Source organism: Cucurbita pepo, chromosome LG08 (assembly GCF_002806865.2).
Source record: "Cucurbita pepo subsp. pepo cultivar mu-cu-16 chromosome LG08, ASM280686v2, whole genome shotgun sequence".
Lineage (NCBI taxonomy): Eukaryota > Viridiplantae > Streptophyta > Magnoliopsida > Cucurbitales > Cucurbitaceae > Cucurbita > Cucurbita pepo.
Window position 1 is genome coordinate 2732427 of NC_036645.1, and position 18769 is coordinate 2751195.

The following is an 18769-nucleotide window of genomic DNA, read 5'->3' on the forward strand; positions in this document are numbered from 1 at the left end:
TACATTTTTTTTTAGTTTAAGAGTATTTTTAAGATAAAATACAAAATTTATAAATATTTTTACTAATTTAACCCACACAATAAAATATATTAATTTGTTACAAATTTTAATAACATCGTGATGATAATGTTCGATAATTATGACTTGTAATTAGAGCTATCTATTTAACTCCGTTAATTAAATGGGTCGGGGGATAAAGATTATATTATTTATTTTTGCTCACCTCACTTTTTATTTATATTTTTTTTCGAGAGAATTTCGACCTAATTCCAACAAAAATAAATAGACAATTTCGCAAAGATATGGATTGAAATAGAAGGTGAGAACGTAGACGAGAAATGCTCCCCTTCTCCGTCCCCGTCTCATGGCATCTTTATTTGTAACAATATTAACATACGAGTAATTAATATAACAATGAAGTATATTTAATCTGAATCAATCTCAGTTTAACTGACCTCTCGAAAATTTTTATATAAAACATATGAGTGAGAACAAAAAACCGTGTTAGTTTGTGGGTATGATTTTTAGTTATCTGGAACGTTACAATTCAGATTTCAAATAATGGACTGAATCCCGAGCATAGAGCAGGACTATTTTTATTTAAAATATTTTGATAATTTTGAAAAATATTACACGTTTTCACCTGCCAAAAAAGACTTGACTCAACCCAAATTTAGAAAAATAAATTTTTAAATATACTAATTATTATTATTATTATTATTAAATTATTTTAATTGTAATTTAGTAATTATAAAAAATATTTTCCTTAAAATGTGGGGATTGCAGCATTTTTCTTCAAAGACTATTTTAATTGTAATTTTTTAGTGAGAAAATTAGATTTAATTTTAAAAAATGATCAAATAATACATAAAAATTTATATTCTTTTTACATTAATTATTCTAAAAAAAAAATATGAAAAATAATTACCCAAACATTATATTTTTCAAATCAGCTGGAAAATTTAAAGATCAGATTTATACATTTATTGTAATATTTTCCTTTTTTTTTTTTTTTAATATTGAAAACATATTTTTGAAGCAAGAAAGTCAACAAAGACTTGGTCAAAGTCAACTCAATGTTTTTGTTTTTGTTTTTGTTTGTCCTTTGTTACTCTCACAACGGTCAACGTCAGAAAATTCGTAGCTTTGGTATTGATTTTGAAATCTGCCTCAAATTTTTAAATAAATTATTTAAATTATAAAGGGTAATATTGGGATTTCATCTATGCATAGTTTGAAATTAATATATTATAAGCATACATAGGTTAAATTAGATAATTAAAAAAAAAAAAAAAAACTTTAATTTTGCTCGTTCTTTTAAAACAATATCTCTATTACTACGACGCTCGGGTAAAAGATGGATACATGAATGAACTGAAACTGCATAAGTTTAATGTGAAACCTAGTTTTGTTTTATTTCGTTGGACGAGATGTCTAAAGTCAACCACATTAGTCATGTGTTAGGAGAAAAAATCGAAAATTTTAACATTGTAGAAATGATTTCACCTACTAAATAAGACTTGACTCGAGAATTTAGTAGAGAAATTACAAAAAAAAAATTGTAGAATAGTAGAAAAAATGAGTGAGAAAATTAAAATTAAAATTTGATATTTATTTAAATAATTATTAAGGTGGTCTTAATATTTATAAGATTTTCAATAATAAATATTAAAAAATATATTATATTAACATTTTTTAAATTAATTTGAGTATAATTCAACGAATTAAAACATAGATTATAACTTTTAAACGGGGCAATTGTCACTCATTTAGAAAATGAAAGGAAGTCAACTAAAAAAAGTCAAAGTCAACTTTTATTATTTTCTTAAATATCACGGTCAGAAAACCTGGCATCTTAGCTGTTGATTTTGAAATGTAGCTCAAGTTTCTAAAAGTTACCATAATTAACATTTTTTTAATGGATACAAATTGGAAATATTATGAAGGGCAATATTGGAATTTCACTTTGTATAGTTTGAAATTAATATTTTTTAAATGATTATTGAAATTAATATTTTAAATGATTTTTTAATTTAATATTTAATTAACTAACCTTCTCATCTCTTGACTTTGCAGCAAATTTTGATGGAACCATTTGTCATAAATTTTGTTTAAAAATAAAAAGAAAAAGTCTATCTATGATGTTTGACGTATATAAATAAATAATTATTGTACTTATTATTATTGTAATTATTTTGAGAAAAAAAAAATCCAATAAATTTCAAAATATTTATTTCTTCAAGAAAATTAGATTTTACCAAATTATATGCTTACAAATACCACTTTAATGAAAAATAATATTAAATAAGTTTTGTAAATTTATTTAGTAATTCATTTGTGAAATTGACAATTTTTTTTTTATTGAAATTAATTAGTTCCTAGAACGGAATATAGACATTGATACAACAGGGGCTCGAGAGACCTCGAGCTGAACTATATGGGTNGCCATTTTTTTTTTTATTGAAATTAATTAGTTCCTAGAACGGATTATAGACATTGGTACAACAGGGGCTCGAGAGACCTCGAGCTGAACTATATGGGTCAAATCTGCAATTTCACGGAAAAAAATCATAATTTTGTCTATCCTTTAGTTTTTATTGAAATTAATTAGTTCCTAAGAACGGAATATAGACATTGGTACAACAAGGGGCTTGAGAGATCTCGAGCCGAACTATATGGTCAAATCTGCAATTTAATGGAAAAAAATCATAATTTTGTCTATCCTTTGGGTTCCCCTTTGACCATGCTTCTATCTTCAACTATTTGACATCCAAAAAGCAAAACAGAGCAGTAAAATTCATTGATTCATTCATTCAGTTCACCCACCAAACATCACGAGATCATAAAGAGGCTACGACCAAGAACAACTGTACGTACCCATAGGCTCAAATGGAACTTGAAACTTCAAGCCAGACTCAACAAATTGGCCCTTTCCCTTGATCCCATCTGGGTCTCATCGATCTCCTGCAGAACAAGAAGAAACAAGAAGCACAAGTCAGAAAAAGAATGCTCCTCAAATTTCTTTCCAGCTTCAAGCTTCTGTTTAACAAATCTTTGTTTGGACTGTTTCAAGGAACAAGGAAAGAGTAACCCACGGGTCGCAAGATCGAAACCTGGCTATAATACCATTTGTAACAGCTCAAACCCATCGTTAGCAGAAGGTTTCTAAAACGCGTGTGCTAGGGAGAGGTTTCCATGCCTTTATAAAGGGGGTTTCGTTCTCCTCTCTAACCGATGTGGGATCTCACCGTAAGAGAGTCTAAGAGCCGCCCTTTTTGTCTGTTTTTTGTGTACAAGTATTACCAAACAAGTCTTTTCTCCACCATTGTCTTCTTTTGTCTCCTTGTTTCCCCATTCTCCCTTCTTCTTCTCCTTCAGCTGTTGTTTCTTTCTGTTCTGTACTCGGAGTTTTTCAATCTGGCATCGAGAACGTTCCTATCATAGTTCTTGTGGTTTTTCCTCTGTTTTTGCTTTTGTATCAATCTCTATAAGATGTGTTTTCAGCTGTTCTTTTGAGATCAGAAACAACTGAAAGCTTCTGCATTAAATTTCTTCTGGGGATAAATTGCAGAGGCTCAAAACAACGTGGGAATTGCCAAATTTCCAGATCTAATAGAAAATGAAGTGCTTTTTCTACTTCAAAAACAAGTCCAGGAGTAGGAGGCATCAAAGATCCGCACCTGAATTGAAAGGGGAGCTAGAATCTGACTTTTCGGGATGCAGTCGGACGGCTGCTTCTTCGTGCTCTCTAACATCGACTCGGAGTGTACCTAAATTGTATGAAGAGAAAGCACATAATTTGAGAGTTTTCTCATTTGCAGAGATGAGAGAGGCAACACATGACTTCAACAGGCTTCTTAAGATTGGACAAGGGGGATTTGGGAGTGTCTTTAAAGGCTCAATTAAGCCCATTGATGGGAAGGGAGATCCCCTTGTTGTTGCTATCAAGCAACTGAGTAAGGATGGCTTACAGGTATGTTTTTCTTTGAATTTATTGGGCGAATTTCTTCTCTTTGTTGGAGATTCTGATTGGGTGATCTGGTTATATTCATTCCATATAAGATGCATCAAGAACAGAAAATCATTACTACTATTCGTTAAGCTTTAATCCTATGGAAAATAAGGCAAGTTTTCATGAGGAAGTGATTGTTCTTTGTACTTACCATTTCTATTTTGCAAATAGGGCCACAAGCAGTGGCTGGCAGAAGTTCAATTTCTTGGTATAGTGGAGCATCCAAATCTTGTCCAACTCGTAGGATACTGTGCTGTGGATGGAACAAGAGGAATACAAAGACTGCTCGTATACGAGTATATGACGAACAGAAGCTTGGAAGATCATCTCTTCAACAAGGCGCTACCGACACTGGCTTGGAAAACAAGATTGCAGATAGTACTTGGAGCAGCTCAGGGGTTGGCTTATCTGCATGAAGGATTAGAAGTTCAGGTACCCATATCTTCTCAAATAGAATTCAATTTGAGGGCGTGTGCATTTAAACAAGATAGTTATACACAAACATACCACTTTTTGCTGTGACTAGATTTACCCTCATGTTCTTCTATAATGTGGCACAGATAATATACAGAGATTTCAAGAGTTCAAATGTGCTACTGGATGAAAATTTTCATCCAAAACTTTCAGATTTTGGGCTTGCCAGGGAAGGGCCAGAATTTGGGCGCACTCATGTTTCAACAGCAGTAAGTGTTTGTTTGTTTTTTTGTTCTTCTCCCTTTAATCACTTACAGATGCTCACAATGAACTACATCATGAACACTCAGGTGATGGGGACTAATGGATATGCAGCTCCGGACTACATCAAGACAGGCCATCTTACAGCGAAAAGTGATGTATGGAGCTATGGTGTTGTGCTTTATGAGATTTTAACTGGGAGACGATCATTGGAGAGACATCATCCAAGACCAGAACAGAATCTTGTGGAATGGGTTAAATATATCAATCCAGACAGCGAAAAGTTTAGTTCGATAATAGATCCTCGGCTCGAAAACCAGTACCCCATCAATACAGCTAGAAAAGTAGCAAAGTTAGCAAACACTTGCTTGGAGAAAAATGCGAAGGATAGGCCCTCAATGGCTGAAGTAGTAAACAGATTGAAGCAGATCATTAAAGCTGAGGACGACAATGAGCCTTACGAGAAAAGTCCTGATAACATCGACAACAAACCCGACATGGAAAGAGAACCAGAGAAAACGAAGGTGATGGATTCGTGGAGAAGGCGGATGAGCCACCTGCAGAAACTGGGAGAGCATGTGGAGGGTGCAAGTAGAAGAAGATTTATGATAATGCAAAGAGCAAAAGTGCCTTAAAACGCTGTTTTCACACTTTCACAATCAGATTTTGGTATATAGACTAAGCTGTAATTTTGAAAGCAAAGAAAACGAGCAGAACAGAATATCAATCAAGAAATGAAAAGCAAACATAGGACACCAAATAGAAATTCTACTGCAGGAGATGAACAGAAGCTAATGTAAATAGTCTATTTGAGTTATGATACTCTATTGTCTGAAATCCTTCAGTTTTTGCCCTATGGGGCCCAGAAAACAAACAAATTATCATATAGATAGATATAGATACTGACAGGATATGGTGGGGCGGCTTTCATCTTCATCCACCTGAAAAACTTAGGTATTGTGAAGGCCGAAGCTTTGGCCCACTCTATATTGCCATCAGCCTCACGGTTTTAAAACGCGTCGGCTAGGGGGAGAGGTTTCCACACCCTTTTAAGAAATGTTTTGTTCCCTTTTCCAACCGAAGTGGGATCTCACAGATGCTACCTGCAATAAATTCTCACAATTTCTAAACAAAATTATTTTAATCGTTAATAATCACTAAACATTAATATTGTATCTACTTAGTCAAGATGATAGTGAGAGATGTACCCACTTTTCCCTCTTCAAACTCCCTTTTCTTTAATAAATGTGAGGCGTCAAGTTAATTGCAAGTGGACTAAATTAAATATGGCATCCTATAACCTTTTTTTTTTTTTATAAACAAGAGGGATCCTACAATTTTTTTTCATAAATTTTTTTTTGATCCCGTACATATTTTCTTAATGATATTTAATATCTTAGAACTCAAGGATACAAGCTATAACTTGGAAAACAAAACATGTTCAAGAAGATCATATACTTAAATCTTATCTTAAATAGGATAACCACTATAGTTTGAACTTAAAAAACATCTAAGCTTAGGCTTAGGATTTGATTATTTTGACTAGTAGGCCAATTTATTTATTCCTTCGCAATGAAAGGAAAGGAAGGAAACAGTAAACAAATAAATATTTAACCTCTACTTTCCATTCATGGATTCTAGCCATAGTAGCCACCTACCTAGGATTTAATATCTTATGAGTTACTTTGGTAAACAAATGTGTCATGCAGTTGTCCCGTGAAAATAATTAAGGTGTGCACATGCTGGCTCAAACACTAGCATATATATAAAAATATATATATATCTCACAATTCAATTACTATGAAAACAACATTCAAGTTGCAGTTTCATCACTGGCTTTCACCCTATATGATATCTAATTTATAGGTCAATGGCGATTTGGGACTAAAAAGTCATTCACATGGGCAGCCTAAGTTGAAATCAATAGACAAAACAAATACAGCAAAACGGGCAAACAAGTAATAAGTGTTAAGACCAAGTAAAAGAACATTCAAACTATGAACTTTCATTGCCATAGAATGTGTCAACTGAGTAAAAAATATATATAACTAAGGTGTTCTGGGTTAAGTTACAGGGTTATATTATGCACCAAGCTACTAAATAATATATTCCTACGCAACATCAGCCAAACAGAGATCAGAATACTCACACATCACGGTTCCTCCAAAGCCATATAGAAATCAAAACAGCAGATTAATTGGAGTTTTTCCTACTGGAGACAAGTTTTACGAATTATTACCTCAAAGGATGAATCCTCCAAGAACATTCTTCTATTTGTCGACGTCTCAGGAACTTGGGATCAATTGTTGTGCAGCTTCTCTAAGTACTTGGAGTATGAGATTTCTCGCTGGCTTCATGCTCCATTAAGTCTAATTTATTGGAACAGCCATTCAACTTCAAGAGTTTAATTCACGTGCCACTATCAAATTACAAAAATCTTGGATAAGGATTCATGGAGCACAAGAATGCTCTAATTAATGATCCATCATAGCATGTTCCAGGATGACACTGGACAGCAGTAATCATAGTATTGTATGTTACAGTAGTCGGAACAACCCCTGCTGAAATAAGCTCCTCAAGTATCGTCCCAGCCCACTTGATTTTTCGGGCAGTGCAGAAACCATGAATTCGTATACTGTAAGTCCTTATATCAGGTTCCCACCTACCATCTGACATTTTCATTACCCATGTCACTTTACAGTAACCATTAATCAATGTGCTGTAAGTGACAATATCATGAGATAAACCCATCTTATACATGTCCATGAACGTCCCAATGGCTAACTTCGTCTATCTTTGTTTGCATTCCCCACCAATTATCATGTTTGTCGTAAAAATATTAGGTTTTCCCACTTTTCAGATTTCACCAATTGTACACAAAATATTGCTCTCTTTGGGCTTTCCTTTTCAGGCTTCCCTTCAAAGTTTTAAAACACGTCTACTAGGAAGAGGTTTCCACACCTTTATAAAGAATGTTTCGTTCCCCTCTCCAATCGATGTGGGATCTCACAGTTCACCGCCCTTCGGGCCCCAACGTCCTCAATGGTACACTGCCCAGTATCTAGTTATGATACCAGTTATAACAACCCAAGTCCAACGCTAGCAGATCTTGTCCACTCTAGGCTTTCCTTTTTTACTTCCCCTCAAGGTTTTTAAAATGTGTCTACTCGGAAGAGGTTTTCACACTTTATAAAGAATGTTTCATACCCCTCTCCAACCGATGTGGGATCTCACAATATCATAAGCATCCTTCATCAAACCAGACATACAGAACCCATAAATAAAAGCTGCAAATGCAACTGCATCTGGAAACACCCCTTACCCTTCATCTCATTCCACAAACTTTCAGCCGTAATGACATCTACTGCCCTGAAGCACCCATTCAAAAGAGCTGTAAAAGCCACGTTATTGACAGAGAATCCTTTCTCTATCATGTCGTACAAAATTATCCTAGCTTCATCAAGGTTCCCTTCCTAGCTTAGCTGATAAGCAAAGAACTACACGTGGAAGATGAAGGAGTTAAACCAAATTCGCCACTGTACCATAGGCATAAAATGCTCTCTCTTCTAAACTTGCACTGCCGCATTCTGCAAGAATGGAATTAAAAGCAACCAGTTGGAGGAAATCCTTTCTCGAGTAAATCCTCTAAAAACATCATGGTTTCATCGTATCTACAAGCCCATGCACAGTCCTGAGACAGTTACATCACATAGTGAAGAATCGTTAAGCAAACCAGATACAGATATATCCCTTAATAATTGATCCCCATATCTACAATTTCAACAAAAAGTTTCCCAGATAACTAAACTACCCCCATCCACCCTCCTCCCCTGCAGAAGGCATCAATGACGGAACTGATTGTAGCAATACTAGATTTGCAGCCATTTGGGATCATCAAATTCACCCAGTGAAGCCCCTGTGATGACTGCCCTTTTAAGCAGTTTGCATTTATCACAATATTATGCGAATAAACATCTGGTTCACAGCTAAATTTGCTCGTCACATGCTCCAACCTTTCTACAAAACCCAAGAATCATTATGTTAAACATATAATTATGAGGGAGAGGTCCCTTTCGAACCACATACCTAAACAACTTCCCTACAACACCACACAACAAGACCTAACAGTTCCTTCACACTCATCCTTAAATGCCAGCTTAAGAACGCAAACGCGGTTCCTCAACATTCAAACAATTTCATAATCTTGACCAAAAAAACAGGGTATAAATTTCTCAAAAGTATCTTCAAATCCTATACAGCTTAATCGCTTTGGATAACCTAATAGTGACCCTACGCCAGTCATCAATAGTCACTGAACTCAGAAATGAATCACAAAGTACCGTCGTTGGAAGGAAAAAATTGAGCTACGTAATCAAATGCAAGACTATCCAAATCCGAAGAACACGACGAACAATACTCGTTTAAAAACTTGAGGAAAATGTGGTTTGGGGTGAACTCAAAGAAGAAGACCAATGTAGTAATGTACCATAAAAGAGTTCTGTAGGCGACGCACATTGACAAACATTGTAAGGCAGCGCAGCTTCGCAGAGCTTTTCACTTACATTCAACCCGTAGGTTGATCGGAGATTACGCGGCGGACGGCAAGTTACAGAGGCGGGAAAGAACTGGGAGAGAGAACCATGTACGGTCAGCAGGAACTGGAAGACGATATTTCAAAATGGGCCCGAGCAGTTGAAATTTGGGCCGGATATTGGGCTCTCTTGAGAAGCCCATGTACTTAATGGGCCTGGAAAGGAAAACGGCCCAATGATAGTAGGCTTGGGCCGAATCCCAATTTATAAATTAATTAACAACACTAATTAGCTAAATTAGGCCGTACACGTATCAAATATAAAATAATATTTTAAAAATAAAATATTAAAATTTAAAACATTAAAAAATAACTGATATTTATCTAGTAATTTTAATTATTTATTAACGCATGGTAGATCGTTATTTTTGTGGTACAAATTAATTTCTCTTAGCATTATTAATTTTAATATTTATGATATAATTGTTTAAATAAATTAACTAATTAATTTTTATCATCCTAGTGACTCCTTATAATATATTATTTATATGATAATTTTGTTATTTCATTCTTAGTTTTTAAAAAATAAAATTTTATTAAACATTACATAAGAACGTTAAGTCGTTAAAGCTGATATGACATAAAGTAAAGAACTCGAACCTAAGAATAACATAATTTCCCGGCGACGCGAGATGAATTGGTAGCCAGGGTACGGTGCTTATCTGTGTGCACTGACCTATATCCCACGAAAGGGTGGTGGTCGATTAAGACAGGAAAACAGTGGTCGTGTAAGTCAAAATCCGCTAAAGAGTGTAACAGCTCACTTGTCGAATCAATTAGCTTCAATACGCGACCTATATCATCTATTCTCACTCGTCTTGTATATTCGCATTTGAGTACGACAATATATAACGAAAAAATTTCAACGACAGAAATAAATAAAGTGTTTGTTTTTCCCCTTTGCCAAGCTGTTTAGAAAGATGCATTATTAACTTTGTTGCTTTCAATGGCTGAAAAAGATAATGGAAATATGCAAAAGCTTATCTTTTTGTCTAAAGAAATAAAATTGCAAAAGAATATAAAACGAAAGCTTTTTTTTTTTTCTTTAGTTTAGCGATTCGATTTTAAATAATAAATGTCAGTTTTATTCGAAACTTCGAATTTTTATTTTTTTCAAAATTAAATAAAATAATAAAAAAATGTAATGAAACCTAGAATTCCTAAATTATTGTTCATTAGTTTCGTTTTTTAATACTGATTTCACAAAATTAATCTCGAATTCCCATTTTTGTTTTAGTTTTTTTTTTTTTTTTTTTTTTTTTTTTTTTTTTTTTTTTTTTTTTTTTTTTTTTTTTTTTNAACATCAATTCTCTAGAGAAAAAAAATTGTTCTCGATAATCAAAATTGAAGGGAAGAAAAAAAATCTACCAAAATTGAGTGTTTTTTTTTTTTTTTTTTTAAGAGAAACTGCAAAGAACCACCCAATCTCAGGACTGCTTTCCCATGGTTTTGTTTAATACACATTCAGAGATCAAAAAGTTATTTATGGATTTTTTTTTTTTTTTTTTTTTTTTTTTTTTTTTNGGGTCCTGAAGCTGGTAATGAGAATTCATTCTCAGCCTCCACTCAACCTCACAATTTTCGTTTTCCAAATTGGGAAAGTTGTTTCTCTGTAGAAGAAAATTTGTTCTGATTCGGATAGAAGATCTCAGGCCACCGCAACGGTGCCGGATCGAACAGTTTTCTTGCTAGATTCTTGTTTTCTGTGGCTTTGAGTGCTAGAAGAAGAAGTAGTAGAAGAAGAAGAACGTCTCCAGTTTTTCTCCTTTGCCTCGTCGACATCAATCTGTTCTTGCCGGCACTCTTTGCTACAAAACGGAGTGTTTCCTCTGCAATACAGTAACAAAACTTTCAATTCTCAGATCAAAACATCAAAATCAGAACAAAACGACCACAAATCAGTCCGATCTAAACATAACTCAACTCCAAAATCACTTTCCATCACTCAAACAAACCTAAACCTAAAAAACACCACACAAATTCGATCCAAGCATAATTCGACGCTTATCAAGCCTCAAATTATCAACAACCAAACAGAAAACTCTCAATTAAAACTCAAGATAACCACAAACTCTTTGAGGTTATGGAAATTGAACAGACCTGTACATGAAGATATCGGAGTTGCGTCCGAGCGGTTTCCGGCAAAGAGAACATGAATCAAGGAAATGAGGCTCGGGGATAAGGTAATCAGCGCAGCCGGCGTAGAACAGCGGCGCAGTTCTCATAGTGAAAGAAGGAAAATAAACGGAAAGCTGATGAAAATTCGCCGGAAATGGCAGAAATCCGGGAGCTTAGAGTTTTAGGGCTGAAGCTCTGAGAAAGAAGACAGAGGAAATGGGAAGCCGAAGGGGAAGGAACACGCTGGGGCATTTGGGTTAATTTATAATTGATTGGCTGGAAAGAGAGGGAATCAGGTGCTTCGCGGACTACAATAAGCATACTTTTTTCATTTTTAATTATAATTTAGTTTGTAGGTGGAAAATTAATTTCGTCATGTTTTATTTATTTATTTAATTTCCATCATTTTCAATTATTTATAAAAATAATTTAATATGTTTTTTCATTATTGGTTATTTTATGGAGTTGTTGTCTTGCATTAATTTTTTTTACCTTTGCAATAATTATAATGCCTAGATTTACATTATTATATAATTATAATAAATATATTTAATTTAAAATTATTTTTTTTAACGTAACTATTTTAAATCTTAATTAAATATTTAGAAATAAATAAATAAATATTTTACAAACTAACATTTTATTTTTATAAATTTTTTAGTACTAATCATTATCCAACATTATTTAAAAATAATAATATTAAATTTATGATTTGACATTTCAATTTTATTTTATAAAAAATATAAAAAATATGAAATTATTTGATTGGTTGAAATTACGTTGCTTTCAATAGAGCGCAAAGCAGAGGATAATTGCCCATAAGAAAATCCTGGTTTTGAGATGGGTGGTTTTCTCTGTTCCGTGGTGAAAATCTATTGGCTGGAAATGCATGCATCCTTTTCCCCAACCCAATGGGCCAATAATAATAATATTTATAATAATAATAATAATAATAAAGAAATTAATATTATTTGTTTAGTTTTAGAATTTGGTCCTCCATCTTTTTCATATTACTATATTTCGCTCTCAAATTTATTGTATTTATCGTCAAGTGGGGGAGTGAGCATAAAATCTTCTAGAAGGGAGGCTTTATGTAATAAATTTTAATATAATATTCCTTAATTATGGGGTATTTACATTATTTGAAAAGGACTACTTGTGTAAATAAATAAAATATTTAACTATATTAATTTTTCTATTGAAACGTGTACGAGAAATCGATCAATTAATAAGTTCAGCTCTAAAATAAGATGTTGATATTCAACGATACCTTTATTATAATAAAACGTCTCAACTAATTGTCTTGGTTAATGATTTTGATATTTTTTGTGATACCCGAGTAAATAAGTGGCACACGAATGAACCGAGACTATATTCGAATGAGAATGATCTCGTATGACCCTAAATATATGGGTAACTTTAAAGTTAAACGTGCGTAATTTCAAGTAATTTTATATTTGGCGACCTCTTGAAATTTTTACTAGAAAGCACGTGAGTGATAACAAAACATGCTAAGATGATGGTTCTCACTATTCAGAGTAGTTTTTCAAAACATTACAAGGTGGTTTGTCGGGTCATTAGGTACCGAGTTCGAAGCTCGATTTTATCTCATTATATATATATATATATATATATATTATATTGCAATTGTTACGACTTTAAAATCAATTTGATATTTTAATATGAAGAACGTGAATATAATATTGAGATAAAATCTTGTCAATGTTTTTGAGATCACGATAATAATAATAAAATGTTGGGGAAAACAGGTAATAAACATAAAGTTGGAGGTTCTAGTAGCAAATAATTAAACTTTCCTTGGTTTACTCCAACTTTACCCTTATGTAACCCATATATTACGAAAGAACCATCGCTTATGAAATAGTTTGAAACTATGAGAAAATGGCATGACGTAATTAACTCAAAAATGTAGGGGTACGATTGGAAAAGTGGGCCTTCTTCCAGCCGTTTCGTTTCCTTCTCAAATGAATAATGAATGGTGGGTCCCACAGCTAGGGTCGAAAACGACATAATTGGTTATTGGAAGGGCAAAATGGTAAAAAGAGCAAATAAATAAAAGAAAAAAGGTGACTGGAACCGAAAAGAGGCTTTGGAGCTGACTGGGTGGTGGGACCCAAAAAGCGAGCGAGAAAGACGACAAAAAAAGACAACGATGCAGTGGACCCCGCCTGACTCATGGTCTAGCTGGCTCTGCTCCCAAGGTCCTTGTCCTGCGGGGCCCACACACTCTACCCGCATCCCTTTGGGCAGCAACTGTCAGCACCCACCTTCCATCTTAAGCTGCCCGTTACACGTGGGACCCCATCAGAGACTCGAGCGGAAGAAACTGCACGTGCTACGTGGCAATGATACGAAACGGCTGGACATGCAAATTTCTGGCTTTGTTGAAGATAAGGATGAACGGTTAAGATCGCGCCACGGTTAGACTCTGCTCTAGACCAATAAATAATTAATATAATAAAAACAAATAATTATTTATTAATATTCCTTTTTTTTTTTGTTTGTTAAAAAATGAGTGGAAGAGCTTGGGGATGAGATCAAAAGGATTCTATTTCACGTGAATTTGGAAATTAAAAATTAAAATTAATAAAATAATATATTAAGTCAATGATGTAATTTTTTTAAAAAAATTATAATGAAAAAAATATATCCACGTGTAAGTTTGGTGATAAGGGCAATTACGTTTCAATTCTCAATAAAGTTTTTTAATAAATTAAATGCAAAGGACAGGTGGGGCTTGATAGGTAAAGAACATTTATATTTAAATGTCTTTACAACTAATTTTGTTTCAAATTTTAAACTTTTAATTGAATTTAATGAGAACGAAACATTCCTTACAACGGGGAAACCTCTCCCGTAGACACATTTTAACATTGTGGGACTAATAATGCTACGTAATAGGACAAAATGAACAATATCTATTAGCGGTGAGCTTGAGCTGTTATATATATATACACACATACACGAGCAATTACTTCAGTATGATGCACGTGGGTATAAAATTTATAGTTTATTGTATTACTCGTTATGTCCGATGTCCTAACGCCCAGAACTTATACCTAAACTCAAACAGACACTCAATAATAAAGGGACAATATGAAATAAATGTTTATCCAAAATTAATAGTTAAATAATTTTTGAAGTTCCAATATGAAACAGGTACAGTTCTAAATGTTTGCAAAATTTAATGCATCTTGGAAATTGTGTTGATTTTGTTGGTCTTTTACAACGCAACCGTAAATAAAAATAAATAAATAAATGGTTTGGTTGGGCAGTTAATTTCTGGTAACTTCTAGTGTACTTTTAAAGCAACTAGAAAATTCAGGTCCCAATTGGTGGGAGTAAATATGTAATAACTCAACAAGACAGCATCACGTGAACATCTGGTCGGGTTTCGTTTACAATCACGTGACTGAAAACAATTTTGTCTGTGAAGTCATGGGCCCGAGTGGCCCAATGGACGTGAAGCCCAGTTCCGAGTTCATAGTGAGTGGGCCCGAGGAAAGCCCAAGAGGAAGAAGCCCAATTGGCCCATATTTAGCCATATTTGTGAAATTGTGAACAAATGCAAGATGAATTAAATCATATCCATACAGATTCAAATGAGAATTCTTCAATGTTTATGAGGTCTAAGCCACCAGATTATGACCAATAAGGCGAAGCAAAAATCCATCCCTAATATATTTATTTGTGAAGGACTTGAAATTCAACACAGAAAGGGTAAGCCCAAGACGATGTGTTCCCAGTAGGTATTTCGACCGAGGAAGGCTAACTCGAACTGTCACAATGAGGCAGTGTTATGAAGGAACATACAATTGGAAATAGATAAACAGAAAGGTGGCCGATTTGCGAGTCGAGGAAACTATCCTGTAAGGGCAGCATTCAGGGCACTGTGTACGTCAACTCCAATTTGGGCTTCGGCTTTCTCCAAGTCTGTTGAGGCAGAGTTCAACTTCTGGGTGAATTCGGCAAGACCCTTCTGTACTTGGTCGGGGTCGATTTGGTCTACAGGCACAGCTTCCACGGCGATTATGTCAGCATACGAGTTGCCATGGATGAATGCAAAACCACTGCTCACGAAGTATTTTTTGGTGTCGCTCCCTTCGTGCACTGATAGAACTCCTGGTTTCAACTCTGCGATTGTAGCTACATGGCCGGGAAGAACACCCATTTGCCCAGTTGTGGCTGGAATTATTACCATGTCAACCTGTTCGGAATGGGGGGGAAGAACAAAGACTTTTAAAGAAGGGCAATGAGTAAAGAGTGTTCATGAGCCCAAAACAGTGTTCATGAGCCCAAAACAGAACAATTGAAGTGAGTATCCTTAATCATAGCAACGTCTGTGATAAAGAGTGTTCATGAGCCCAAAACAGAACAATTTAAGTGAGTATAACCTTTGATCATTTAGAGTTAACTTCTAGGTCTTTGGCAGATATACCAAACAGAACAATTGAAGTGAATTTGAAATAGCCTCTCATCAGTAAGAGAAGAAAAATGAAGAATAAATCGAATCGATGCACTAGGTTCATAATAAACTTGGAAGCATAAACTCTGAGTAACTTCTAGCAGCTCGAGTTTACGGACAACATACTTTTCTTTTTTGCCTCTTATCTATTTAACTGCATTCACTACTTCCTGAGGTTGAGCGATGTGTATATTGGAAAACCCAAAGAATCTTTAAGGAAAAGTTGGAAGATGGATAAATCGGTATGATTTTGTTTCTAGTCTTGGAAGTCGAGTAAGGGGGAATTCTCTCCAAAGAGTTTTTTTTTTTTATCGAAGGGAAGAAATCCTCAAGAAGCGTAGAGGAAAGAGTTTCGTGAGGATTGTCTTGAGTTCTTGCCAGCCCATGACGTGAGTGATCGTTGACCCTGCCCTTGATTTTCTTATTTCTACATCATGAGAATAAATCCTACTAAAATCCACAAATCTGTTTTTTGTCTTTCATAGATTTTTTTCGTGGCTCGGCCCAAAGTTTCTCTCGCCAATGGAAATGGAATTCGAGAGGACAGAGTGGTCTCTCTAAACACGGAAAGGTGTCCTATGAAGCAAGTCTGAAGAAAGCTTTGGAATATTATTTGGGCACGCTCTCTAGAAGATTTGCTTGCGCTAAGTTACGATCCAAAAAGAAGAAAAAAAGGGGAAAAATGGTGGGCCAATTCTCCCTAGGAAACTTTCCCTCTTTATTCTTTTATAGTTAGTTATTCAAACTAGTAGAGGCATGTAATATCTGATCTCCCTTTTATCCTCATCTCTTTGTACATGTTCTTTTGCTAATATGTGTTCTAACCCAAAAAAGGAAGAATAGAAGGCGTTAATGAACAGGGTTCTCTTCACCAGTAGCCCCTTTTGAATCTTCAATACTGAAGAGAATCGAATATGTAAGTACCCATTAGAGGATCTTCCCTCTTTAAACTAAGCACAAGGACCTGGGGCTGGGATATAGAAAACAACAGCCACCGGTATAAGTGGACAGTTGCGGCATAGGATTCTGGATGAGCTAAGAAACAAATATAAACCTTTTAAAGAACTGATGATAATATGAACAGATGAATGAAAATGCCGCCTTAATTTATCAGGATTTTGCTGATATAACAGCATTGGATACGACAAGCCTACGCTACAGATACGCAGATTTAGCAGTTCTTGATACTGCATATCAAGAGCACTTAGAGACTCCTTGACCATGAGCAAAGAACATGACATTTACAGAATTTATATAATTTGATCTGATTATCAACATGTCCATGAATATGAAAAGAAAATGTCGAACTTCCTCCAGCGTGAAAAGGTAGTATAAGGAAATGAATGCCAAAGATCAAAAACAAAAACAAGAAAATCAAATCTATGAAACGTACTGATGAAGTGAAGGAATTCATCTTTCATATCCAGAGGAAAAAAAATACAATAACAGCTTAAATCCATTTCCAGTCCAGCATTCGTAACAATGGACACGAAATGCTAATTTAAGTCAATTATTTTTCTCTAAACATCCAATTGCATTAATTACGAAGGTTCGAAACAATGAACGAGTCACGATTTTCCATCAAAATTAGCAGACAGAAGGTTAATCCAAGAGTCAATACAAACATATAAAAAAAATCCACAAAAAAAATGAAATCAAATCAAATGCATCAAAAAATTGAAAATCACACACAAGATTCAACGTCTGGTACTCAAAATAAAAAAATCACCAGGCAAAACAAAATTCGAAAGACTAACCTCTTTGGCCGAGAGCTCGGAGGCATAAGGAAGAACAAAGTTGACAGTGAGCTTAGTAGGGATGGAAGACGGCGTAGCAGGACGAGGAGCCATGAAAGAGAGAGGAGTTTTAGGAGGATCAATAGTGGGGATCGCCTTCTTCCAGGCAGCAACAAACGCATCGTCAGTTGAAGAAGCCGCCGGCAGATCGGCGGAGAAGGATCTAGCCCTTGCAGAGAGAAGAGGCCGGGTCAAAAGGGAGGAAGCTCGTCGGAACATGGCGGAGACTGGAGGGGGGGTCGCTCGGCTCTCGCAGGGTCGGAGAGAGATGAAGAAGGAGAAGTGAAAGGGTTCCGCTGGGGATGTTTGGAAGCTGAGAAAATGGAGGAATCGGCTCAAGGATTTTGGATCTGAGCCTCATAGATAGCCTTTTCCTCTCACTGTTGTATTGGGCTTTTGAGTGTCCTTTTGGGCCCATAACTTATTTCCCTTCATGGGCATTTTGGGTAACAAAATAAATAATTAATGAAATTAAAATAAAAAAAAAGTATGGTTAATTTCTTCAATTAAGGTAAAATTAATATATTTGTGAATAATTATAAATAAAAAATTTCAAATTTTGAATAAATATCTTGAATTAAGATAAATTTAATAAAATAAATAATTATTCGCTCTCGTGTTTAACTTAAAAAAAAAAAAGATCGTTAGTATTGTTCGATGAAAAAGAGTCCCACATCGGCTAATTTAGGGGATGATTATGAGTTTATAATCAATGAATACTATCTCCATTGATATGAGGCCTTTTGAGGAAGCCCAAAGCAAAACCATGAGAGCTTGTGGACACCATTGTGGAGAGTCGTATTTATCTGTACACAGTTTTTATCCATATATTGCCGATAATTTTTTTACCACACTAAAATATTATTAAAATAACATTTAAGAAAAAACACAAAAGAAAGGGTATCCCAATTTCACATAGTTATGGGACTGAAGAAGGAACTCAAAGGCAATGAAGCAAACGAAACGACCGAAAGAGTATAAACTTGGACCTCGACCATAGCACGGTACGATTAGATTAGATCAGCTTACTATTTTACAGATGCTCCGATAACGGAAACTATGTATCGATATAAAATAGAGAAAATTCTTCG

General features: G+C 34.7%; 3 protein-coding genes and 1 long non-coding RNA gene across 8 annotated transcripts; 1 reads left to right on the forward strand and 3 right to left on the reverse strand.

Annotated features, from left to right (window-relative positions):
* Positions 1–2878: 2878 nt before the first annotated feature.
* On the reverse strand, positions 2879–9467 carry LOC111800919. 4 transcript variants are annotated; one of them, XR_002816053.1, is made up of 5 exons: positions 9174–9467; positions 5595–8704; positions 4164–4420; positions 3681–3770; positions 2879–2964 (listed from the first exon to the last, which is right to left on the reverse strand). It is a non-coding gene; the product is annotated as an uncharacterized LOC111800919 (long non-coding RNA). The 4 variants fall into 4 exon arrangements; XR_002816055.1 differs by having other exon boundaries at positions 5595–8378; positions 9174–9466; XR_002816054.1 differs by having other exon boundaries at positions 5595–5812; positions 6927–9435.
* LOC111800918 (probable serine/threonine-protein kinase PBL19) lies at positions 2961–5509 on the forward strand. Of its 2 annotated transcripts, XM_023684838.1 has the most exons (4): positions 2961–3973; positions 4184–4444; positions 4573–4695; positions 4777–5509. In XM_023684838.1, the coding sequence occupies exons 1-4, from the start codon at positions 3620–3622 to the stop codon at positions 5320–5322; spliced, it is 1284 nt and encodes a 427-aa protein (XP_023540606.1). In that variant the 5' UTR covers positions 2961–3619; the 3' UTR covers positions 5323–5509. The 2 variants fall into 2 exon arrangements, with proteins under 2 accessions (XP_023540606.1, XP_023540605.1); XM_023684837.1 differs by having other exon boundaries at positions 4573–5509.
* Positions 9468–10675: 1208 nt separating the features above from the next.
* LOC111799645 lies at positions 10676–11632 on the reverse strand. The gene is made up of 2 exons (XM_023683068.1): positions 11379–11632; positions 10676–11107 (listed from the first exon to the last, which is right to left on the reverse strand). Exons 1-2 carry the CDS (start codon positions 11501–11503, stop codon positions 10927–10929), a joined length of 306 nt encoding a protein of 101 aa, XP_023538836.1. The 5' UTR covers positions 11504–11632; the 3' UTR covers positions 10676–10926.
* Positions 11633–14985: 3353 nt separating this feature from the next.
* Positions 14986–18013, reverse strand: LOC111800702 (ATP synthase subunit delta', mitochondrial-like). Its single transcript, XM_023684513.1, has 2 exons — positions 17640–18013; positions 14986–15624 (listed from the first exon to the last, which is right to left on the reverse strand). Exons 1-2 carry the CDS (start codon positions 17895–17897, stop codon positions 15280–15282), a joined length of 603 nt encoding a protein of 200 aa, XP_023540281.1. The 5' UTR covers positions 17898–18013; the 3' UTR covers positions 14986–15279.
* Between the last annotated feature and the right edge of the window lie 756 nt (positions 18014–18769).